This window comes from Orcinus orca, chromosome 16 (assembly GCF_937001465.1).
Source record: "Orcinus orca chromosome 16, mOrcOrc1.1, whole genome shotgun sequence".
NCBI lineage: Eukaryota > Metazoa > Chordata > Mammalia > Artiodactyla > Delphinidae > Orcinus > Orcinus orca.
Genome location: NC_064574.1, coordinates 43,060,917 through 43,087,607, shown reverse-complemented (window position 1 = coordinate 43,087,607; position 26,691 = coordinate 43,060,917). Strand labels below are relative to the sequence as shown.

Sequence of the window (26,691 nt, the reverse complement as noted above, 5' to 3'; positions counted from 1 at the left end):
ACAGAAATATCTTTTTAAAAGAAACTCACAAGAAGAAACCTGCCACAATTAAAACACTATTGTACATGATGAATATGGAGCCAGAACAATGAAAGTTTTAATATTATACCTCCTTGGATAACCCCGAATCATCTAATTTGCCACTCGGGGAAGTGAGTGACCCTGCGGTTGGCTGAGACTCAGGGCTCCCTCTTCCTCCCGAGGCTCCCTGCATGGGTGTCCTCCCCCTACCGATCTCTGTGGTTTCCTGATCCCTGACTTTCCTGCTCACCCCTGGGGTGTACATGCAGGAGAACCAAAAGCTGAATCACCAGCCTGAAAAGGGCGTTTCTCTAATGTGCGGGGTAAGGTTTCCAGTAGAGGGGCGCGGCCGCTGCAGAGGCCCAGCGTGGGAAGGAGTGTGCGCTTCCAGGGAGCGAGACACTTGCGGGAGGAGAGGCTGGAGGAGAGGCTGCTGCGCGCAGTCGGGTACAAATATAAAATCTGGGTCTTCTTCTAGGAGCAGCGTGAAGCTTCTAGGGGACTTAAGGGGGGAGGTAGAACGATCAGATTTAAGTTTTTAAAAAGCTCCCCTGTCAATTGTGCAGAGGAGGGATTGGAGGGGCAACTGGATGGAGACACTGGGAGAGGCCTGGCCGAGGCCGCGGGAGACCTGGTGGCCCAGAGTGAGATGGCAGTGGCAGTGAAGGATAGAAGGGTAGAGCGCTAAGGAAGGCCTGGGAGGTGAGGGGTGCAGGACCTGTGCTTGTCTGACTGTGGCATGTTGGGGGGACCTGGGGACCAGCGTCTGTCTGGCGTGGCTTGGTGGATGGTGGTGACATGCACTGAGATGAAGTAGAGCTGAGACTGGAGAGAACGGGTGGATTTGTTTCACACAGGCTGACCTTGAAGTTGGTGTGTGGCATCTAAAGAAAGACGTGCCCCAGCTAGGGACGCGGGTCTGGAGCTTGGAGGAGGGAGAGCGGGAATGAGATGGGGACGTGGTCAGGAGCCCGTGCCTCAGGCGTGGCCGTGGAGGCTGGTGGTGCCTCCCAGCCTCCCTGGTCACCGTGACCTTGGTATGTGACTGCTGGGCACCAGTGTCCACCTGCCATCCAATAGGAACAGTAAGTTCCACTACTGGTTAGAGGCCGGACTGAGAATTCTTCCTCCGAAATGAAGCCAAATACAGTGTGGGTTTTGATGCTAATGATCATTGAGATGCAGACAGATTTTTTTGGTTTTTCCTTTGTCCTCCTCCTTCTCCTTTGTCCTCCCTCTTCCTTCTCCTCATCCTTCTTTTTCTTCTCTGCTGCTGCCTCTCTCTTGTCCATTGCGGTGGCATCTGGAAACCAACACTGACATTTTATATACAAGCGTAAACATTTCGTGTAGGCACATCACTGTAACAGAAAGGTCACGCTGTGGGGTGTCCTTTCCGCACCCCACATGGAGAGTGGAGGGACACTTCTGATAAGCCATGAAACTCTGTGTCCTTCACTGTACAGAGTCACATGCTGCTCGTAATCATATTTGGGAAGCAGAGATGCATGCTTAAGCAGAGTACAGTTATTATTTGTAAGTCTCATTTGTGCTGCTAGATTAATATTTTCCCTTCTGGAGAAATTTACATGCTAATCACTTTTCGTTAATTTTTAAGTTATTTGAAACAAATTTAAACAAACAAATTTTTGAATTATTTTAAACAAATTAAACAATTTGTTTAATTTGAAGCAAATTATTTTTTTAAGATGCATTTTTAAATTGTTTTAATTAACAATTAAAAAATTTTTTTAAGAACAATTATATGATTGTTTTATTGGGGTTTTTTTGAATTTTTGAATTCTATTTTATTTTTTTATACAGCAGGTTCTTATTAGTCATCAGTTTTATACACATCAGTATACATTAAACAAATTATTTTAAACAAATAAGAGGAAACCAATTTTTCCTCCAACTAATGCTGATTTATTTTGCTTTTCCTGGTTAATAGATCACTGTCCTGGATGAGACGTGGACCGTATTCAGGCGTTACAGTCGTTTCCGAGAAATGCATAAAACATTGAAGTTGAAGTATGCAGAGGTGAGTTACGAAATAATTATCTCCGATTAAGAACATTTGTTTTATAAAGTAAATGAGTTGATTGCATTATCAGTCCCCCCCTTCTCTTTAGGTATTAGCTTGTAAGTGTCACCAAGTTTTATTTCAATTACTCGTCTTTCAAAGATAGGTTTTTAATTTTTGTCCTCTGTTCCATTTGTATTCTACACAATTCAGACATTTTTTGAACACAAAATTCTGAGTGATAGTAAAGCAACAGTAAATGAATTCTATCTTTTTCATAAATTTTACAGTGTATTTTAAGTAAATATTTTAATCAATTTATAACTTCTCAGCCATGAGTGAGCCCTATTAAAATAAAATAGTAATAAATTCTTCAGTATAGATTTGCCCTTTTTTCTCTTAAAAAAGATTGCATTAATGCTTAGACTTCCACATAATGAGGAGTAAAGTCATAAAAGTTAATTTGCCCTCACACATGGAGGGGAGGTAGACAGTAAATACAGAATTATCTAGAAGCAAGGAGGCATTTCATCTGATAAGATAACCAGAGTGTATTGATACATTTGTAATCTTTTTTTTTAATTTTTGGACAAAGACTGGTTTTTAAAATACTTTTAAGCAAAGAAAGGTATTCCTAAAATTAATGTGTATCTTCCAAGTGAATGTATTCTTATTATTTTTTTGTTTGTTTATTTTTGCTTCAACTAAAGGAAACCTTGTATAGGCACAGCTCTTTGGGCATTTTGATTTGAACTGACTGACTACAAATCAGTCAATAATCATTGTCTGTTTAGCCTGCTTTCCCTAAGTATGGCTTTTCAGTGCATTTTTATAGTGTCTTATGATATTCTAAAAAATAATTTAGTCAGACATGTGTCCCTGACTTGTTTCATGTTAATTACATAATGTTTCCTTAACATCTCCATGGCTTCTAAGCTCCCTTGTCTGATACACAATATAAAGAGAAATACCTTTGGGTAGATAAAGTGCTTCCTTGATGTGTAAAAGAATCTAGAGTCCAGGAAAAATTGAGCTATCTTTGAAATTCTGTTGTTAAGTTATCATAATAGTATTCGATTAAAAATTGAAGAAGGTTCAGGTATGAATTTTAGCTCAGTGTTCCCAAGAGGCTTCAGTTCCAGAAGCAACTACATCAAAGTCAATTTATTAAGTTTGTCTCTGCAATTTACTCTTCATGTCCCAAGTTAGTTTTGACAATAACAAGAAGTAATTGTATACATATTAAATGTATAGAGCAACTGGTTTTTAAAGTGAGCTTTGCAGCTCATTAACTGCTTGATTATAAGTTACTACATCAGTACTTTAATAATGTACAGATTTTCATATTAACTTGCTAAATTCCCACAGTGTAGTTGGAAAAAAACAATTTACTTGAAAAAAAGGATACAAACTTTACCAGGATTTATATATCTATATATGTATGTATATATAAATTCCTTCCGTGATTTATTTCATATCAGTTCTTTCAGTGCCATTAGTTCAATGCCATTCTACATAGGCACATCTTTCTAAACTCTAGTAATACAGTAGTGGACAAGAAGAACAAAAGTGTCTTCTCTTATATATCTTAAATTTATATCAGGACAGACTGACAATAAACCAGGAAAATATAATAATAACTAACAGTTAAAAAGTATGCTTGCTAAGTTGCAGTTACCATTTTAAGTGAGGTATATGCATTATAGGAAAAATATCAATAAAATGTGATGGGCAGAAGGTGTTGGACACTTTAGTATAAGGACGTTTCAGGGTTGGGCTCTCTGACAAAATGGCATTTTAGTTGAAATATGAGATGAGAGATATTTAAATAAATTTGCTAAGCAATAATAGACAGGTCTAATCAGTGTTTTTAAAGAAAACTTTGGAGCAGACAGAAGCAGTCTTTAAAGATATAATAGAAGAAAACTTAACCTGAGTTTAATAATGACGTGAACCTGTGAACTGAAGTGGTTGTCTGCTACCAGACAAAATTAATGAACAGAGATTATCACACATGTAAAATTATTTTTAAGGGGGAAAAGGGTGTGTTACATACATGCTGAAAAAATTAAGTGGCCTTCAAATGAAGAAAATCGAGCTGGTTTCCTCCTTCATTTGGTCATAAATCTGTATTGAGCAGCCCCACACTGCGTACAATTGTGAGCAAGACAACGACATCCCTCCTCTCATGGAGCAGAGAAAATGAGCAATAAACAGACAAACAAAGCCCAGTAAATAAGAGGATTTTAGGTAATGTTAGGTGCCATGGAGAAAATACAAGGCAATGTGATAGTGTGGCCTGAGAGCTGGGCAGTGGGCTGCTTTAGATGCGCAGGTAGAAAGGGTGATCTTGAGCTGAGATCTGAATGCTGAAAAGAAGAGAGGTGTGAAGATTTGGAGGTGAGCACAGCTGAAGGTGAGGGAGCAGCAAATGCAAAGGCCCTGGGATGGGACCAAGCTCAGCGTGTTTCCAGAATGAGAAGACCCAGGGAGAGTGGCCAGTGTGGTAAAGAGCAGGGCAGGGACCTGACCACGTGGCACCGTGAACCTGAGTCTGAGTGCCGTAGGAAACCACTGGATGATATTCAAGAAGGTCTGAACATTGAAACCCAGCTGGAATTTCCATTCTATTCATAGAGGACTTCTCCCAGAAACCCCTTTCCTGAAGACAGACTCGTGATCTAAATGATAATGAAGATGGGAAGTTGCTTTTCCACACTGAGTCCAGCTTTGTGACTTACAGTTTCTTTCTTATAAGGACAAAAAAACATTATGAAAGGGAAACTACAGACATGTGTGCATGTATTTGAAAGAGAAGAGAGAATGTGAACAGTGGTTACCATGTGGTGAGATCCTAAAACAAGCACCGCCTAGAGACAGGGAAGCTGAGCTAATTACAAACCCCGCAGGGCTGCCTGGGTGCCACAGAACTTTTCCTTGGCCACAGCTCTGACGAACTCCTCCCAATTCACTGAGCGCTTCCTGCCCGGCTGTGCTGCGCCTTTGACGTTCATGGTCTCTGTGGCGGGAATGAGAGACTCGCCTCTTGTGACACAACCCGTGAGCAGAAGCCCAGGCAGTTCATCTCTATTCCCTATTTCTAACCAAACAATATTATCGAAACAGAACTGGGGAGAAACATTATCCCTAAGCACACAGTAGCATGTCATTCTAGATGGTGATAAATCTTATTTCAGTGAGAGGGCAGCATCGTCCATTTAACATTTTCAAGATGAAGCTTAAATATCAAGATAAATATCAGGTTTATTTTTTTCGTTAAGTTGACGTTTCTTTTGTGCAGCCTCACTTCACATCGTCTTACTTGCCGAGTGTTTGTTGGGACTTGAGATCAATAATCTGTGTATAGGTATTCATCAGTTATGATTCATCTTATAATTGTTCATATAATTGTATATAATGTCAATCTTCTTGAAGTAATTAGCTACCTCCAAATGGGGTAGCTGTTTGGCCTGACAACATCCTGGAAATTATTGGACTTGTTAAAGACAGTATTTCTTCAGGGAAGAAAGCCAAAGGGTTCATATGGAAGAATGCTGAAAGTTTCCTCTCAGGGAATGGCTGTTTCATAGCCAAGTGGGAACAAGTTTTATTTACCTCATCCCTTCACCACATTGGACTCATTATTTCTATGGAATTAGAAAATAGAAAACTACTCTTGCTGTCTTAATTGCATAACAAAATGGTTGGTGATCATTTTTTAAATGATACGTATTAAGTTTATCTAGTCATACAAGGTTCCAAACTTTTAATCAAGCTGAAAAAATATTGAAAAAACACACTTGAATTCAGTATATCCAGAATTTGTGATATACTTACCAAGATAGAGAATGTTTATTCACCTCAAAACTGTAGATTTGGTTATAGCTTTTAATCTTTTGGAACTTTGTCTAAAGTTACATCCTACTCATTCCCATTTCATTGTGGAATCTTAGCCATGTTTTCCTGGGCATAGACCTCTAAAAGAGTTTGATGTGACAGTTCCTTTTATGGAGGTTTTTTTTTTCTTTCAGTAGTCTTTTTTTCTCCAGATAATAAGTTACATATTTATGGTTAAAGACTGAAATTATTCAAAGATATATACATACAATGTGAAAGTTTCTCTTAATCTGATCCTCAGAAGTAATCATTTGCAATGCCCTTAGGAGGTCTTCTTGGGTCCAACTAAACATTCAGACTCACAGAACTCCCATAGGCCACGCTTGGCACTGGGTGACCCAGGAACGGTGTAAGACAGAGATCACTGCTTCCCGGCAGGGCCGAGGCATGGAGGGGGTCTGGCAACAGCGTCGACTGCAGTCCACACAGCTGTCCAGATGCTGTTCTCTTTGCACCACCTCTCGCAGGTAATAGCTTAGGTGCTAGGAGAGGAGCCCCACGTGGGGAAGATTCGAGAACCACTCTGCCATAGAATCCTATGCAACAGGAGAGGCACTTTGTCTGGGCACAACTCCCTGGGCAGAACATCCAGAGTCCCCGTGAGGGACATGTTGAGTTACAGGAGTCACCTCACTCAGAGAAGCCTTACAGTATGGCTTCCTACCAAATAGCTCTCGTTTCCCTAGTCCACAAACAATTTATCGGTTTATCAAGCAATTTATCATTTTCCCATGAGCAGTGGTACCAAGTTGGCATAACACTTGATCAGGTTCCCAGAATCCTCTTGATAGACATACGAGTAGTTTCCAGAGTTTTGCTGCTGTGAGTACTTCGCTATGGACATTCTGGAAGATATCAACATGTCTGCAAGTGCAGACTTGCTCCATGAAGAAATTTCGTAATTGCTCAACTGTTGTTAAAGACTTAATTTACAAAAAACCAAGATTAGGAAAGAACACACAGAAACTGGGTGGGCTGAGAGCGCTGAGGGCCTTCACCCCCATTAGTGAGAGGGTTTTAAGAATTCCTTAACCATCATTCGTCTAAGTCTTTTCATCTCCCTGTTGACTCACATTCATTTGCTTATTTATTTACTATAATGTCTCCTTAAGGAGAATGATGTCAGCTGAAGGGCCTCCAAGGGCTACTTTATATTCACTCGGTGGTGAACCAATTAAAGCAGGCAGGGTTGTTGATTATTAGGTATAACATATGTCTGTGAAGAAAATAGAAGGAACCTAGGGGTTATTACAGGCAGAGTGAACTTACAAACTGAAAGGATGAGAAGTCAGTGGATTCTCTGAAACTCTGGGGTGTGGGGATTGAAGATAGGGAAAAAGCAGAAATCAAAGAAAAATTTAATGCATTATTTTGTATGGTGACAAATTTCAGAATAAAAAAAGAAAAATAAATTATCTGTCCTGAATAATACTGGAAGAAGAACAGATTGCCCGCGGTGACTGGGCTCATATGTAAGCGTTGTGCTCGTTCTATTTCCAGATTCACTGTGTGAGTGGGTTGAGCTCTCACTAGAGGTGCTGCATTATTCAAGGTTTTTAAAATTGTTTTATTTTTATTTATTTATGTTCTTTCAGCTTAGCATTTTTTTCTGGATTCTAAATAGCTTCGTCTCCTGTTTTGAATTAGTTTGTCCTCTTTATACGCTGACATGTGTTGTGCAAGATAATAGCTCCTCCTGGCTTTCCTTCTCTGTGCCCGTTCGCTGACCTTGTGTGGAATCTTCATCAGATTAAACCCTGTGTTTTCAGACTCCCCATCTGTAAAATGATCATGCCACAGCTAGTTTGCAAAAGATTGTGAGAGCCTCAGATGAAATATGTTATTGAAAGTAGCCACAAAGTATTGTGCCGCATCTGCCGGAGAGCATGCCTTTGAAATTTGGTCATGCAAACCATTGCCGCAGTGATCTTTATCTGTATGAAAACTATGCATTTTCCACTCTATTAAAATCAGTATAATCCTTTTAAATATCAATCAAGTTATGTGCCCAGAAACAGAGCCCCAGTAAGTGTCGTCTTCTCCTTTCTCTACGGATGAGGCAGAGTTACTATTGATGTCTAGTGTCCATGAAGTTTACCTGTGGATCCAGGTCATAGTCTGAGAGTCAGTCAGGACAAAAACATAGCACATCAAGAAGCTGAAGAGAAAGGACTATTTTAAAACCACATCCCCTTTCAACCAGTAGAATGAATGAATAGTGAAGACCTAGTGTCCTATCCCCTTCTCCCCTTTTGGATGAGTGGTCTGGTGGGCTCTGAATGTATTTCATGAAGTGGTAGGACATGGGGCTGGAAGATCAGAGGGTCACTGAGAGAGCTGCTCCTTCTAGGAGGTCCAGAGATGCTAACCCCTGTCTGATTTGTAGAGGACTTTTTTTTAGTACAGTTAACAAGGAGCCTTCCCTCCTGAGTGCTGGAGCCTAATGGGCTCCGGAGAATCATCTCACAGTGGAAGCAGTTATGCATTGGAGTCGATTGTTGAGGGCCCTTTTATAATCTTAGCTAATAGTGATTCTGAAGCAGGTTTGTGCTTCTGCCCAGAGGCAGGAGGATGAACCATGAAAATGGGATATTTTATGTATTAAAATGTACAATCTAAATAAATGCTAAGGGAACTTGACTGCCCATGTGTGGTGAGAGCCTAAGTTACTGGGACAGGTGTGTTGCCTGTCTGCATCATAACTGAGTTATCACAGTGAGTCTTCAGGGTCCCTAAGTGTCAGACAGGATCAGCCTCCATCAGCCATATCCCCCGGGGGGCTCCTTTCTCCCTGTTACGGAGCTAAGGGAGAAAAATATTTTCAGAGGCTTCGAGTAAAACATGAAAGATTGCTGTGTTAGAGCAACTGTTCAGTCTCACATCTGGCAGTGTCTGGGTGCCCAGTAAATACCATTGGGAGAGAAGAAAACGATTAGGGCAAGAGCTTATGTAGTTTGTATATGAACTTTCAGTTTGTCCTGATAGAACCATTTTTAACCTTCTTTATTTCCCAAGTAATTTTCCCAAAGCGGCACCAAAAAAGGGAAAGAAAAGAAACTGGCTATTGGCCTTGTATTTGTCTTAGACAGCCATTTACCATCCATCACTGAAATGCATTCTAAACAGTTTTATAACCAGCATTCCAAATTTAATATAAAAATTGCAAATCTACCCACCACCCAAATTATAATGCTACCAACCACAGCCACAGGGAGCATTCAGTAAACCTTAGATAAATTCAGCCGCACCAAGCGCTCAGCCTCCTTGAATTTTTAAATAGCACACAGCTATGTAGGCAAAAATAGAATGCTGCCAGCTTCCTGACCTGGTACATTATCAGAGGCCCACTTACCTCACTGTATGGCTTGTATCATATGATTCTCTCTACCTGATAGATAGTCAGTATTTAAATCACTTCTTTCAAAGGTGGGTTGGGGAGCAAAAGGCACCAATGAGCTGGGAAGCTTTTCTGGGACATGTGGATCCAGGACCCAAACTAAGAAATTCTAATTCAGGAAGTCTGACATGGGATCTGAGAGTGTGTGTAGTTAGGGAAAAAAATATTCCCCAAATGATGCTCTCTGGACCGTTGGTTAAGATGCTGCCTGTCATTTCTTTCGCATCCACTTTGGGAGCGTTATTGATTTTTCATTATTACAGTCATTGTTATAGATCACCAAATCTAAAAGGTGATTTCCAGTGACAAATAATCTTGTCAAAATTAATGACAGGCACATTTAAACCTAGACAATGAAAACATGTTGATTGCCTCTTTGATCACCAAAGACTATGAAACATAGACTTGTACCAGGCTTTCCTCTCCAACTAGCAGGGAAACTTCTGTAACAGTGGGCTGGAACCACTTGCACTAAATTATGAGACAATCAAGTACTCCAAGGGGCCTTAAAGATTGGGTAGTCCGGTTTTTCATTTTAGAAATGAGGAATCAGATCCCCAGGGAGAGTTTTGTTCAAAGTCACATCAAGACTTGTGGCCCAGGCAAGGTTCATGTCTCCTGACCCCTAGTCCTTCTTCTTTCTCCTGAGTCTCCATGACCGTGTTCACTCAAGAAGGGGGAGTTTTCAGGGTTCTCCAGATGAGCCCAGAAAGCAGAAAATCTCTTCCCTAGAAAAATCTGTTACATAGCGAGACCCCATGGATGAAAACTAGAAATGGGGTTCCTTCTATTGAATGTCATGGCAATGACAGGTTCCTGTCACGTCTCAGTCCCTGAAAGGGACAATTTAGCATCACAGTAACGGATGGAAGATACAAGCATTTGAGTTAATTCAACTGCATAATTATTCATAAAAATGCAATATGAAATTCTCACAGATCTGAAATGTTTCTCACTTTGAAAAATTGTTGGGACATCTATTAAAGTTCTCAAATCTGTCTTCATTGGCTCATACCTAAATAAAATTGATACTGGCTTTGGGAGGAGTGGGATTTTATTTTATTTTGTATTTTATACCAAATATAACAAAGTCAGGGCAGTCCTAAGTATTGATACATTTCCAAATTTGGTTTTGTACCTAGGATCTCGCCAAGTTTTAGCACTTCAGTGATGACAGGACAGCAGCTTCTGTTGGTGGAATGTCCTAATTATAATTTCTGGCTGTTCCATGTGGACCACCAGCAAAGGATTCTGCCTTGTTCATTGAGCAGATCCTTAATGAGAGTCTAGAATGTACCAGGCTCTGGGCGAGGCACATAGCACGTGCTCATAAATAGTGCATGGTACGTTCACATTACCATATCAAAGGTCTACAGGAGCTCATTGCTCCTTTGATAACCCATAGGTTGCCCTGAAGAGTTGCCGCTTCATGCCTCTAACAAATCAAACTGGGAGAATTACTTATTTGTTTGTGAGTATATTTCTCAGTGACAGCTGTTCTTATAAGGCCTTGGGAGCTACTATTAATTTTGAATAGTCAGAAATGCTTCCATCTAGTCAGCTGGGAGAGTTATGGCAGCCCTTTGATGAGTTTTCATTATTTGTATTCCTCAAAAGCTGGAGTGACTGAAATTTACAACCACAAACCTGTAGAGCGTGGGTGTTTCAGATGCTGGCTGTTGTCAGGTAGGTACGTCTACTGGAAAAAGACAGGTTAAAGCTGATTTGACCATATAGATTTGCCGTATAGAATTTTTCTCGCTAATCTTTAAAAACTGGATACTGGTTAGGTAGCCAAATATTAACAGGAGTAAAGAAAATGCCTAGTGAATGAGGAATGACAATAAAGTGCACTTTTATTAGGTGGTAACAAAAGTCAGATACTTTCCTTTCATTAGTAAAGATTCCATACTTTATTACTGTTGTTGTTCTCAGTTGTTCTCAGTTTCCCTTCAGTGATTTATAATCCAGTGTTAGCTGCTTAATTGTTGTAAAATCATAAAAGAGAGGCAAGACTTTTTATTGCTCACTTTAATTTCTTTTCTATATTAGGGCTGCCATTATTTATATACAAAGGAACAACGATGCCATATATCAAAACCTATGCTGTCTGTTGCCGTCAGGACCACCTGGCTAACCTAAAAAGTGAACTTGGCTAAGAGAAAAAGACTTTTAATAAAAGCAAACTTTTCCATTACATTTAATTTGTCTCTTTGATGGCAGCAGACTGGCCGACCTATCTTATTCTAACGTAATAAATATTGAAGTCAGGATTTGAGTGTGGTGACTCTTAGAAGAAATCAGGCTGTGTCAGTTCACTGAGAATCAGAAAGGGAGAAGCCAGCTTGTAGATGAAAATTTCACTCTGAGGTCATTAAGATCATTAAGAAATATTACAAAGCAACAGAGAATGCTGACTGTGTTTCTAATATCTATACATATACATATAGCTAGCCAACTTGATGAATAAATGGATACTCAATGCTTTTATTTTCCCAAAACTGAGATTCACAAATAATTCCATAAACTGGCTAGCTAGTTCTATAAGGAGCCACTGTCTTTTCTTACTCCATTGATAATTCTTCATATAGAGCTGTTGTTCAGCCTGAAAGTTATGGGCTTGTTTCTCGAACATGCAAAATAAAGTTGATCACTTGGATTTTTAGACTCCACAAGCAGCAAAGAAGGGCAAGACAAATTTCATTGGAAATCAGTGAGCCTCAAAATTACTGATTTCATTTTTTTAATGGCTTCTGTTTAAGTCCTTTTATCTTTAGAATATGTTTTCTTTATTGAATTGCAGAATAAGCTTGTCATTATTTCACTTAGGCCAAAGAAATGTGCTATTTTAATTCTCATTTGTTTCCTATGTTTTACTCAGCATAATCAAATTTCATAATTACACAAAGTAAGCCATAGGGCTGTTGTTCAGTTTTCTTCCAGTGTTGTCTAGGCCTATCATGTCTCTTACAAATATCCAATATATTTGACCTCAGTCATTTTTAACTTTAATGTACAGTTTTCCCATAAGAGCTCAATTGTCTTTGCATCATTTCCCACTCCTGCTGTAAGGATAATGGTTATAGCAGGAAGTGGTACAGTTTTATGGGTTTTCTCATGAATACTGCATTCCCGTTTGTTTCTGCCCTTTTTCTATTCTACAACCTTTGAAAAGTAACATTTCATTATTATATTGGGCTCTATTTTCCCTGTACACGTTTCCCTTACTTCAAATAAGAATGCTGTGAAGATTTTATGGGAAGAAAGGTACACTCCTCAAAAGCAATATAGCCAAGTTAATAGGTAAAATACCTCCATGGTATCTAAAGTGCTACTTGGAACTCAACATAGAGAGATTTTAATCATCAGTACCTGAGATACAAAATTTCAGAGCTGGAAATGGAAATATCTCAGTTCAACTTCTTCATTTTTAACAGACGATGAAACTAAGAACTAGAGATATTATACAACCACCTCCTTGCTGAGCTGAGACTTGAAATCTGATTGCCCCAAATCCCAGGTTATTAAAAGAAAAAGCCATATGGTGTTAATTTAACTGTTCCATTAAATATGTAAAAAAGATAATCACTTTTTATTGTTTCTATAAAAATGATGCATGCTCATTTATACAAGTTCCACATAATATAAGAAGCAACAGATTATTCAAAATCATTCTCTAAATATAATTAAATTACCATTTAATGAACATTACTTTAAGTACTTAAATAAATAGGCACAGATAACAGGATGGATATGTAGAGTGATACAAAGAAATTAAAATGAGACAAACAAGAACAGGAAGAAAGAATGAAATAACTTTATAACATTGGGTTCAAACGATATGCTATTTTTAATTACAGACATTAAATTTAATTTTACTTGAATTTAATGGAAGTGAAAGAAAATCAAGTAAAACTGAAGAAATTGATGAAATTCAAATTAAATTTTTCTCCACCACAGCCTCTAAAATATATGTGACATTAAGAAAGATTATAAAAACCATTAAAACAGTAGTTGCTACTTTTCATGTGGTGCGTTTCCATTTTATAAATTATCAGTGTTGTTTCGCTCTTCTAAATGATCAATTGAGATGGGCAGGTTCAAGATGGTGGAGTAGAAGGACGTGCACTCATTGCCTCTTGTGAGAGCACCGGAATCACAGCTAACTGCTAAAAAATCATCGACAGGAAGACATTGGAACTCACCAAAAAAGATACCCCACATCCAATGACAAAGGAGAAGCTGCAATGAGATGATAGGAGGGGTGCAATCACGATGAAATCAAATTCCATAACTGCATCTATATGCTGTCTACAAGAGACCCACTTCAGACCTAGGAAAACATTCAGACTGAGAGTGAGGGGATGGAAAAAGATATTCCATGCAAAAGGAAATAAAAAGTAAGCTGGAGTAGCAATACTCATATCAGATAAAATATAGTTTAAAATAATGTTACAAGAGACAAGGAGGGACACTACATAATGATCAAGGGATCAGTCCAAGAAGATATAACAATTATAAATATATATGCACCCAACATAGGAGCACCTCAGTACATAAGGCAAATGCTAACAACTATAAAAGAGGAAATGAACAGTGACACAGTAATAGTGGGGGACTTTAACACCTCACTTACACCAATGGACAGATCATCCAAAATGAAAATTAATAAGGAAACGCAAGCTTAAATGACGCAATAGACCAGATAGATTTAATTGCTATTTATAGGACATTCCATCCAAAAACAGCAGATTACACTTTCTTCTCAAGTGCGCAGGGGACATTTTCCAGGATAGATCCCATCTTGGGTCACAAATCAAGCCTCAGTAAATTTAAGAAATTTGAAATCATATCAAGCATCTTTTCTGACCGCAACGCTATGAGATTAGAAATGAATTACAGAGGAAAAAAAAGGAACAAACACATGGAGGCTAAACAATACGTTACTAAATAACCAAGAGATCACTGAAGAAATCAAAGAGGAAATCAAAAAATACCTAGAGACAAATGACAATGAAAACACGATGATCCAAAACCTATGGGATGCAGCAAAAGCAGTTCTAAGAGGGAAGTTTATAGCTATACAAGCCCACCTCAAGAAACAAGAAAAATCTCAAATAAACAATCTAACCTTACACCTAAAGGAACTGGAGAAAGAAGAACAAACAAAACCCAAAGTTAGCAGAAGGAAAGAAATCATAAAGATCAGAGCAGAAATAAATGAAATAGAAACAAAGAAAACAGTAGCAAAGATCAGTAAAACTAAAAGCTGGTTCTTTGAGAAGATAAACAAAATTCATAAATCATTAGCCAGACTTATCAAGAAAAAGAGGGAGAGGACTCAAATCAATAAAATTAGAAATGAAAAGGGAGAAGTTACAACAGACACTGCAGAAATAGAAAGCATCCTAAGAGACTACTACAAGCAACTCTGCCAATAAAATGGACAACCTGGAAGAAATGGACAAATTCTTAGAAAGGTATAACCTTCCAAGACTGAACCAGCAAGAAATAGAAAATATGAACAGACCAGTCACAAGTAATGAAATTGAAACTGTGCTTAAAAATCTTCCAACAAACAAAAGTCCAGGATCAGATGGCTTCACAGGTGCATTCTATCAAACAGAGAAGAGCTAACACCCGTCCTTCTCAAACTCTTCCAAAATATTGCAGAGGAAGGAACACTCCCAAACTCATTCTATGAGGCCACCATCACCCTGATAGCAAAACCAGACAAAGATACTACAAAAAAAGGAATTACAGACCAATGTCACTGATGAATATAGATGCAAAAATCCTCAACAAAATACTAGCAAACAATCCAACAGTACATTAAATGGATCATACACCATGATCAAGTCGGATTTATCCCAGAGATGCAAGGATTCTTCAATGTACTGAAATCAATCAGTGTGATACACCATATTAACAAATTGAAGAATAAAAACCATATGATCGGGCTTCCCTGGTGGCGCAGTGGTTGAAAGTCCGCCTCTGATGCCGGGGACACGGGTTCGTGGCCCGGTCTGGGAACATCCCACATGCCATGGAGCAGCTAGGCCCGTGAGCCATGGCCGCTGAGCCTGTGCGTCCAGATCCTGTGCTCCGCAATGGGAGAGGCAACACAGTGAGAGGCCCGCATACTTCAAAAAAAAAACAAAAACACCATATGATCATTTTAATAGACGCAGAAAAAGCTTTTGACAAAATTCAACATCCATTTATGATAAAAACTCTCTGGAAAGTGGGCATAGAGGGAACCTACCTCAACATAATAAAGGCCATATATGGCAAAGCTACAGCAAACATTTTCCATGGTGAAAGACTGAAAGCATTTCCTCTAAGATCAGGAACAAGACAAGGATGTCCACTCTTGCCACTCTTATTCAACATAGTTTTGGAAGTCCTAGCCATGGCAATTAGAGAAGAAAAAGAAATAAAAGGAATACAAAATGGAAAAGAAGAAGTAAAACTGTCACTATTTACAGTTGACATGATACTCTACATAGAGAATCCTAAAAATGCCACCAGAAAACTACTAGAACTAATCAATGAATTTGGTAAAGTTGCAGGATACAAAATTAATCCACAGAAATCTCTTGCATTCCTATACACTAACAATGAAAAGTCAGAGAAATTAAGGTAACAATCCCATTCACCACTGCAACAAAAAGAATAAAATACCTCGGAATAAACCTACCTAAGGAGGTAAAAGACCTGTACTCAGAAAACTGTAAGACACTGATGAAAGAAATCAAAGATGACACAAACAGATGGAGAGATACCATGTTCTTGGATTGAAAGAATCAATATTGTGAAAATAACTGTACTACTCCAAGTAATCTACAGATTCAGTGCAATCCCTATCAGATTACCAATGGTAGTTTTTACAGAACTAGAACAAAAACTTTTAAAATATGTATGGAGGCACAAAAGAAAGACCCTGAATAGCCAAAGCAGTCTTGAGGGAAAAAAGACAGAGCTGGAGGAATCAGCCTCCCTGACTTCAGGCTATACTGCAAAGCCACAGTAATCAAGACAGTGTGGTACTGGCGCAAAAACAGAAATATAGGTCAGTGGAACAGGAGAGAAAGCCTAGAGATAAACCCACGCACCTGTGGTCAACTAATCTATGACAAAGGAGGCAAGGATATACAATGGAGAAAAGACAGTCTTTTCAATAAATGGTGCTGGGAAAGCTGGAGTGCTACATGTAAAAGAATGAAATTAGAACACTCCCTAACACCATACACAAAAATAATCGCAAAATATATTAAAGACCTAAATGTAAGACCGGACACCATAAAACTCTTAGAGGAAAACATAGGAAGAACACACTTTGACATAAGTCACAGCAGGATCTTTTTTGACTCACTTCCTAGAGTATTGGAAATAAAAACAAAACAGAACAAACAAATGGGACTTAATGAAACTTAGAAGCTTTTTCGCAGCAAAGGAGACTATGAACAAGATGAAAAGACAATCCTCAGAATGGGAGAAAATATTTGCAAACAAATCAACGGATGAAGGATTAATCTCCAAAATATATAAACAGCTCATGAAGCTCAATATTAAAGAAACGAACACCGCAATCCAAAAATGGGTAGAAAACTTAAATAGACGTTTCTCTAAAGAAGACAAACCGATGGCCACGAGGCACATGAAAAGCTGCTCAGCATCACTAATCATTAGAGAAAAGCAAATCAAAACTACAATGAGGTATCACCTCACACCAGTTAGAGTGGGCATCATCAGAAAATCCACAAACAACAAATGCTGGAGAGGATGTGGAGAAAAGGGAACCCTCTTACACTGTTGGTGGGAATGTAAATTGATACAGCCACTATGGAGAACAGTATGGAGGTTCCTTAGAAAACTAAAAATAGAATTACCTTATGACCTACCAGTCCCAGTACTGGGCATATACCAGAGAAAGCCATAATTCAAAAAGACACATGCACCCCTGTGTTCATTGCAGCACTATTTACAATAGCCAGGTCATGGAAGCAACCTAAATGCCTGTCGACAGATGAATGATTAAAGAAGATGTGGTACATATATACAGTGGAATATTACTCAGCCGTAAAGAGGAACCAAACTGGGTCATTTGTAGAGACATGGATGGACCTAGAGACTGCCATACAGAGTGAAGTAAATCAGAAAGAGAAAAACAAATATCGTATATTAACACATATATGTGGAATCTAGAAAAATGGTGCAGATGAACCAGTTTGCAAGGCAGAAATAGAGACAAATATGTAGAGAACAGATTTATTAACCAAACAGTCAAAATCGGGGGTGGGGTGGTGGTGGGTTGAATCTGGAGATGGGGGTTGACACTAATATGTATGTATATTAATGTATGATATTTTATACACTATTATCTATAAGTTAGTGTATAATATTAGTGTATAATAAAATGTGTATAATATTTTATACACTAATATGTATAAAATAGATAACTAATAAGAACCTGTATAAAAAAATTAAATTAAAACAATAATTGACTCATAACAAAGCTAAGATTATCACATTTTATTTACTCCCACCTACCCAATTTTAAAAATTATATTTTATAAAGTCACGATATAGCACATTCTTTTATACATAAATTATGTGTAGTTTCCTTTTTTATACATAAATTATGCATAATTCTGTCCTAGTTGTGGGTTTAAGTAGAGGTGGTATTTACAGTGGTTTCTTCGTTCCTGAGATCCTTGTATCGTGCTGTCTCTTGGTTGGATATTTTTGGTCATCCTGTACGTTTTTGAAAGGTTCACCTTGATGTGTTTTACCTGAGTTCTTATGCGCTTGAGAACGTCTGCCTGTGGACTGCACACTTTAAAGACATTTCTCTGTTACTTATAAACCTCTTGGGTCACGTTTTATTTCCCTTAGCATTTTTCATTTTGCCTTGTTATTTTCTCTGCTCTATATGCCATAGGCTAACCTGTGTTTTTATTGTCTTCATGCTACTTTTGTTTCCTCTACTGGGACTTTCTACTACTGTTTTTCTTCTACTGTTTTTGTTTCTCTCGTCTCTTTCTTGAGTTCTTCTTGCTCATTTTTTTTGTTTTTTGAGCATGTAGACAGTGGGGGAGGAGGGGGCAGGGGTGCAGGGTGTGGAGGCACTGGATTTCCTTTTTTCAATCAGCTTTTTTCATTTTAGAATAGTCTCAGACTGTTTTTTGCCTTTTAGCATGCATTGTAATTTTTGTTGAAAGATGGTGTGTCATGTGAATGGAGCTGAAGTAGATAGGCTTTTAGCATGCAGTTTTATATTTATCTGGCTACCATATAGGCTACAATTGCCCTGGCTGTGGTGTCAGCGGAAAAAATGTCCTCAAGTGCCCTTGTTTGTGTTTCCGCTATTGTCTTTGGGTTTTCCCAGAAGCTTCTTAAATAGAGCCTGAGGCTCGGGCTTCCTTTAGCTGCAGTCCCATTGTCTTGCAGGAGCCCTGTTGGCGTGGTAGTGGGATGTGTGTGTTGGAGGGTCTGTAGGCCTGTGATTAGGTCTCAGTCTCTTAGTGAAACCTGCAGGGGGCATTCCACTCCCCTGCCCCCGAACAGTTGGGCTTTGGTAAAACCCAAAGTGGTTAGATTCTGGGAAAACAGTTTCCCTTGAGGGCAGAGCACTCTGGGTGTATTTCAGAAGGTTACCACCCCACCATCCCCGCCCCTAGCACCTTCTGCAGAACCAAAGGGATTCTTCTTCACAGTGAGAATCTGGTGGGACTTCTGGAGGTAAACGTCACAAAAGTTATGGAAAACGCAGCTCCTCTGGAGTTTTTTTAACTCTCATACTAGGCTACACTGAGCCTCCAGCAGTTCGTCGATTGCAGTTTAAAGTGTTCCTACAAAAACTGGCTGCAGTTGTGAGCTTCAGCACCAGCTAAGCCGTGCTTCTCTGTTTCTGCCTGTCCGTCTCTCCGGATGGGGGACAGTAGTTTGCCCTGTGGCCTTAATTCTCTGATGGATCCGAGAAGAGCTCTTGATTTTCAGTTTTCTCAGTTTTTTTTCTTGTGAGGACAGACGTCACAACTTCTAAGCTCCTTACGTATCAGATCAGAAACCAGAAATCCTATTTGAATAGTTTTAGTTTTACAGAAAAATAATGTGAAGGTAATACAGAGTTTTCATATATCCCATACCCACTTTCCCTGTTAACAGTTCATATGAGTATAGGGCATTTGTCACCACTAGTGAACCAACACTGATACATTATTATTATTATTAACTAAAGTCTGTACTTTTGAGATTTCCTTAATTTTTACCTAATGTCCTTTTTTTGTTCCAGTATCCCATCCAGGATACCACATTACATTCAGTCACTATGTTTCCTTAGGCTCCCTTTCGCTGTGGAAGTTTCTCAGACTTTCCTTATATTTAATGACCTTGATATTGTGAGGAATGATGGTCAGGTATTTTAGAGAATGTTCCCAATTGGGATATGCCTGTTTTTCTCATGATTAGACATTTGGGTTTGGGGGAGAAAAACCACGGAGGTAAAGTGTCATTATCATCACATCATATGAAGGACACACACACCATCAGTGTGACTTATCCCTGTTGAGATTGACCTTGATCTCCTGGCTGAGGTTTCTCCCCTGTGAGGTTCCTTGGTTCCCCCCTTTCTATACTGTTCTCTTGGGAAGGAAGGCACTGCACAGCACACATTCTGCAGAGCCCACGTTTTAGGGGTGGAGAGAGATGCCCCCACTTCCTGGAGGGTGGGGTATCTACATTAGTTACTTGGAATTCTTCTGAATGGGTGGCTTGTTTCTTCTTCCCCATTTATTTATTTACTTGTTTATTTCATCATATTTTGGGTTTTAAGGCAATACATTTTTAAAAATTTTGTTTTTCACGTTTTTCCAACTTAGGCCGTATGCAGCAGCTCTTTGCATCGGCACCTGTGTCCCTGTGACACACTCCCATCATTGTGCTTTTGGTTTTAAATACATCTTCCATCTCTTCTTTTTTTAATTTTTAAAAATTTTAAAATTTATTTTATTTATTTATTTTTGGCCACGTTGGGTCTTTGTTGCTGTGCACGGGCTTTCTCTAGTTGCCGTGAGCAGGGGGCTACTCTTTGTTGCAGTGAGTGGGCTTCTCATTGCGGTGGCTTCTCTTGTTGCAGAGCACAAGCTATAGGTGCACAGGCTTCAGTAGTTGTGGCGCACGGGCTTAGCTGCTCCGTGGCATGTGGGATCTTCCTGGACCAGGGCTCGAACCTGTGTCCCCTGCGTTGGCAGGCGGATTCTTAACCACTGCACTACCAGGGAATCCCCAACGTGCTTTTGGTTTTGAGCACTTCCTTGATCTCTGGCACTACAAGATGCTTTGGGCTCATCTTACGTGGTCCCCATCCCAGTCCTGGAATCAGCCATTTCTCCATGAGCTGGCTCAGTTTTCTGCCCTTTTCCCCCACTGTAGTCTCTTCTTTCAACCTGTGTATTGCTTCCTGCTTTTGGTTCTTTTTTATGGGTGTTTGTGGTTCCTTAAGACTGTGGATAATTTCTTCCCTCAGTTCTTCTTGTCTTTGGTCAGTCCTTCTTGTACCTCTTCTTTATCTGCCTTTTGCTTCTCTTTTATTCAGTATCTCCTCACCTACTCTTTTTATTCATAGTTCAGTTTCAGTTCCTTCTAATTATTTCTCATCTTTAAGTGAAATGGACTAATTTTAGGGGAAAACACCAGTGAATCATGGGGACAAGGAAGGGACAGACCCTGGGGAGGGGGAGGCAGCAAGCTACCACACACCTAAACCTTTGCCTGGAATATTTCTGAATTTTTTTCCACCAGTTTTTCCCTTCGCATCGAGGCACATATTTTCTGGTGTTCACGGGGGCAGTGGGTCACTGTCTGTGGCAGTAAAGCCAGGTGCCTGCCTCTGGCCTGTTTTCTCTGCCAACACCTTGAGCAGCTCTGGGTTCTCCCCGCACAGGCCCCTACTGCCCTCCTCTTTGCTATGGGTTCCCCCCACCTTCTCCTTGTCCCCAGCTTTAGTCTTTAACATCAGTGTCATGCAATACCTGGGGGCTTGGATGCCGACCCTGGTGGACAGCTTGTGGCCTGTGGCCTGGAGAGGAGGAAAGGGAGGCTGGGCTCCCAGCGGCTGCTGGCCTGCGTGTGGGCTGCAGTGGTTTCCTACTTTGGAGTCAGAGTCTTTACATTTTTTTTTTTTTTTTAATTTTTATTGGAGTGTAGTTGATTTACAATGTTGTGTTAGTTTCAGGGATTGAAGGGAACTCTGCTTTTCATCTCTTGTCGTTCTTGGTGCTTTTGAAGGTGTGAAGGGATGCAAATAAAGGCTTTACTCCACCGTCTTTAACCCGAGCTGCTCCATCAGGTGTTACGGTTTGTAGAAAGATTATTTCCGCGGCAATCATATTTTTTTAACATGAGACTTTATCCGTGAAAGTTATAAGGGGGAAATGATGGGTTTTGCTCTTTATGAAAATGAAATCTTTTTACTTTTTCATGGAATGGTGTACTTGACTTTATGATGTCACTGCTTGCCAAAATGACCTGTATATTCAGTACAATCCCGATAAAAAATCCCAACATACTTTTCGGGTAGAAACTAGCAAGCTGGTTCTGACAGAAAATGAAATCTTATAAAAAGAAAGAAAATGATTTTTTCCTCATTACTGAGTTCCAAGTATCTTGATCATTTTTATATAAATCAGAAATATTTATCTGAGTTCCTTTAGAATTGAGTAGGTGTGAGGAATATGGAACTTCAGGAACTTTAACTTTTAGAAATGTAGGACACTGTATTTCCTTTGTCAGAGGTTACAAAGGAAATCAAAGAGGAATCTCTCCTCCACCCACGGATGCCTTCTACTGTTCCTGACAGCATTTCTCATGGAAATCAGATCTCGACCATCTGCTAGATTCAAAAATGAAGCGATAAAAATGAAAAAAAATTTGAAAAGAACTTGAGAAGAAATGTAAATGTGCAAATTATATCATTGATTTTATTTTCAATTTGCTGTTAGGTTAAGAAACCAAACAAACAAACAATAGATGTCAGTGTATGTAGGACATGAGGGGAAAAGTCAGGGACAGTCACCCCCTCTCTGAGCCTCTCTTGTATTCTTAATTTGTTGGAAATATTACTTTTCAGACAGCAGCGCTTTCTGCAAAATAGAAGAGATCTTTTCCTTTTTTTGGCTCTCCAGGCACATTATTTGTCCTGACCAGTGGCTCTTTCTATCTTGGTAAATTGTACATTTTTAAAAACATATGGGCAGTTTAAATAATTCACAATCCGGAAATGAACCCTACAGAGGATTGCTTTTGCTGTTCTGTTTCAAAATAAATGAGGTGGTCACTTTGTACCTGGGCAGAGAAAAAGTTCAGGCCTCTCTTCTACCCCAGATTTCTAAACCCTTCTAAGGATTTATATAATAGTGAAGATATAAAGGATTATAAGGATTTTATAGTAAGAATGAAGCAGCAGTTCCTGCACTCTTTAATCCAAGTAAAGACTATGATGGTCTTATTTTTTTTTTTCTTTTCAAAAGACAGGCTGTTGTTGAGAGTAGCAACCTAATCCCTTCTGTGTCAACAACTATTGGCCCCTAAATGGCTTCCGTGCCACCTGTACTGTTACTGTTTCCCCAACTCCTTGGCTATTTTAGTGTTGCATTTTTAAAATATAAGATATTTCTAGTTCTGTTTTATTTTTGAGTGCTTGAACATTCTTTTGAAAGAATATTGCTTTAGATGTAGCCAATCAACAATCCCTCAACTGAGAATATTTACCCTTGGCGGGTAAAAGCAGCTGGGAATGTATCTTCGGCCTAGTGGTCATTTAAAAATGTCAGAAGTTTTGTGCTCACTTTGGCAGCACATATACTAAAATTAGAACAATACAGAGAAGATTAGCATGGCCCCTGTGCAAGGATGACACGCAAATTAGTGAAGCATTCCATATTTTTAAAATGGGCAGAAGACCTAAATAGACATTTCTCCAAAGAAGATATACAGATTGCCAACAAACACATGAAAGGATGCTCAATTAATCATTAGAGAAATGCAAATCAAAACTACAGTGAGGGGCTTCCCTGGTGGCACAGTGGTTAAGAGTCCGCCTGCCGATGCAGGGGACACGGGTTTGTGTCCCGGTCTGGTAAGATCCCACATGCCGCGGAGCAGCTGGGCCCATGAGCCATGGCCGCTGAGCCTGTGCGTCCGGAGCCTGTGCTCCGCAACGGGAGAGGCCCCAACAGTGAGAGGCCCGCGTACCGGAAAAAAAAAAAAAAACTACAGTGAGGTGTTACCTCACACCAATCAGAATGGCCATCATCAAAAAATCTAGAAACAATAAATGCTGGAGAGGGTGTGGAGAAAAGGGAACCCTCTTGCACTGTTGGTGGGAATGTACATTGATACAGCCACTATGGAGAACAGTATGGAGATTCCTTAAAAAACTACAAATAGAATTACCATATGACCCAGCAATCCTACTACTGGGCATATACCCTGAGAAAACCATAATTCAAAAAGAGTCATGTACCAAAATGTTCACTGCAGCTCTATTTACAGTAGTCAGGACATGGAAGCAACCTAAGTGTCCATCGACAGATGAATGGATAAAGAAGATGTGGCACATATATACAATGGAATATTACTCAGCCATAAAAAGAAACGAAATTGAGTTATTTGTAGTGAGATGGATGGACTTGGAGACTGTCATACAGAGTGAAGTAAGTCAGAAAGAGAAAAATAAATACCATGTGCTAAGACATATATATTGAATCTAAAAAAAAATGGTTCTGAAGAACCTAGGGGCAAGACAGGAATAAAGATGCAGACGTAGAGAATGGACTTGAGGATTTGGGAGGGGGAAGGGTAAGCTCGGACGAAGTTGAGAGAGTGGCATGGATATATATACACTACCAAGTGTAAAATGGATAGCTAGTGGGAAGCAGCTGCATAGCACAGGGAGATCAGCTCGGTGCTTTGTGACCACCTAGAGGGGTGGGATAGGGAGGGTGGGAGGGAGACGCAAGAGGGAGGGGATATGGGGATATATGTATATGTATAGCTGATTCACTTTGTTATACAGTAGAAACTAACACACCATTGTAAAGCAATTATACTCCAATAAAGATGTTTAAATTAAAATGTCAGAAGTTTTATAAGGGGTTTAACCTTATGGAATTGCTGATATTCAACCATTTTTAACTTCAAAACTGGCAATTTCATCTCATTCAACCTAAGAGCTTACAGATAGCGAAGCCTAAACAGCACTGTCAAGATTCTCTAAAAAGGAGAAATGGAGGTAGTTTCCATTCTGTCAGAGGGAAGAGGTTGGAAAGCTGTTTCTGATGTAAATATAATTATTTTAATGGAGGTAATACCTTGCCTCACGCCCTTACCTTTCTCCTTCAGTTTGTTCATGTCCCAGCCCCATCAAAAGGACATGGACCCCGTTGCGTGCATTTATCATGAATCACGTGGGAACTTCTGTTCCATTCCTTCTCTCCCTCCCTCCAGCACTTCACCTCCATCCTTCTTATGTTTTATTTTGTGAGGAGTCAGTTGACAGGAGCTAATAATCCCAGGACAGACTTCCCAGGACCCTGCCTCCAGACCATCCCGTTCCTGTTTTCCCCACCGTGGTCACTGACCCCTGTCACTTTCCTGTTCCCTTGTTGGTGCAGGTCCTCAGTGAGGTTTGTTGACAGCTCCTGGTGGGCCTGTTGACTACTGCCAGCAGCTGACCATCATTTTCCTGGTTAATACACACTGGGAGGGGTTACTGTCTTTTATTTGGGTCCTAGGTTCTCAAGGACTTCAGAAGGGTCTTCCATACTCTGCGGACACACTTTACAGCCTTGTTGTGAAAACCTAGAGTCAGTCCTGGTTCCTCGTCTTGACTCAGCCACCCCATGACTTGGAACCATTCTAAGTCACTGACTTCTGACCCTGTGTTTCTTTATCTCTGAAGTTAAATTGTTGAATATTATAGTCCTGTGATTATGTGCCTCAGTGCCATTTAAGGTTGCCCTTTTCTTCCTAAAATCTGTATTATAGATAATTTATACACAGTTATTTCACAGGGTGGGTCGTCGTAGCACAAGATACTAGCCTCCATCCCAGGGTGGAGTACATACTACCATTGACTACGAGGAAATTTAAATGCTTGCTTCCCACCTAGTTCAGCTGCCAGAGGGTCCTTTCAGTGCACCAGTTCCGAGCGAGCATGCAAGGATGACTGTAAATTTCCCCCGACAGAAACCACGTCACCTCATCAGCCACATAAGAAAATGACAAAACAACCAACTGTGAAAGCATGCTTGCCAAGCCTTCAGCATCACTGCATTTGGTGGGGGAACACATTTGTACAAGATGAAATCGAGGCTGGATGGAGCCCAAAAGACACGTTCTGGGTACCTGTCTTCTCTAACCTGCAACATATGGGAAGCGTGTTTGTGCCAGTGAAGTCAGGGTTCCAGAAGCCCCTTTGCTCCCTGAAGCCACATCACCATTCCAGGGATGGGGAGAGGGAACCAGGGATGTGGCATGCTGCGTTCTTAGTAATTATCAGATCTCTAGTAAACAGTAAGAGTAGCTAAGGCCCATTCGGCATTGCTTCACTAAATCTTCACAGATAACCGGTAACGTTTACTACCATTGCCTGTGTTTTTTTTTTTTCAGCAGAGAATACTCAGGCTCAGAGAAACAAAGTAGTTAGCTAGTTAGTGGTCAAGATTCAAACTAGGTCTGTCTTACTTCGGTGCCCATGGCCTTTCACTTTACCTTGAACAGATTTTAAAGTTGCCTGTAAGCAACCAGATTGGAACATTGGTGAGAGAAGGAGAAGGAGCTCCCACACCCCACCGGCTCCAAGGTTTGGGGTAGAAAGAGCACTTGAGTTTGAAAGGAGCAAACCTCTGACTTCCACTAACTTTGTAAAAGGGCTCTAAAGTCATCAAAGACACCTCGAAGAGAGGGAAAAGGAAGAATGACTCTTAATAAGAAAAAGGCATATCCCAATAAAAAATGGCCCAAAGAGTTGAACAGACACTTCCCCCAAATGAGTAACCAGATGGTCAATGAGCATGTGAAAAGATGCTCGACATCATGGCTCATTAGGAAAATGCAAATCTGAACCACAGTAGAAATCACGGCATACCCAGCAGCATTGCCAAGATGAAAAAGACCACGGCACCAGGCGCTGGTGAGGATCTGAAGCCACTGCGTCTCTCAGTCACTGCTGGTGGGAGTGTTGGTGGTAAAACTGCTTTGGGAAACCATTTGATAACTTCAGGTACAGCTGGACACTTGCATTCCATATGACCTAGCATTTTCACCCTTCAGACTATGACCAGCAGGA

At 39.9% G+C, this 26,691-nt stretch overlaps 1 protein-coding gene and 1 non-coding gene across 4 annotated transcripts in view; both read left to right on the top strand.

Moving 5' to 3' along the window:
- The window catches only part of KIF16B (kinesin family member 16B), a 276,855-nt gene that overhangs the window by 209,399 nt on the left and 40,765 nt on the right, over positions 1–26,691 (top strand). For all 3 annotated transcript variants that reach the window (XM_033429440.2, XM_049699212.1, XM_012533190.3), the window contains one exon: positions 1,973–2,062. In XM_033429440.2, coding sequence (XP_033285331.1) covers positions 1,973–2,062 — 90 coding nt within the window. The remainder of the gene's footprint in view (positions 1–1,972; positions 2,063–26,691) is intronic.
- LOC117201558 (U6 spliceosomal RNA) lies at positions 23,181–23,287 on the top strand. The gene has a single exon (XR_004483622.1). It is a non-coding gene; the product is annotated as a U6 spliceosomal RNA (small nuclear RNA).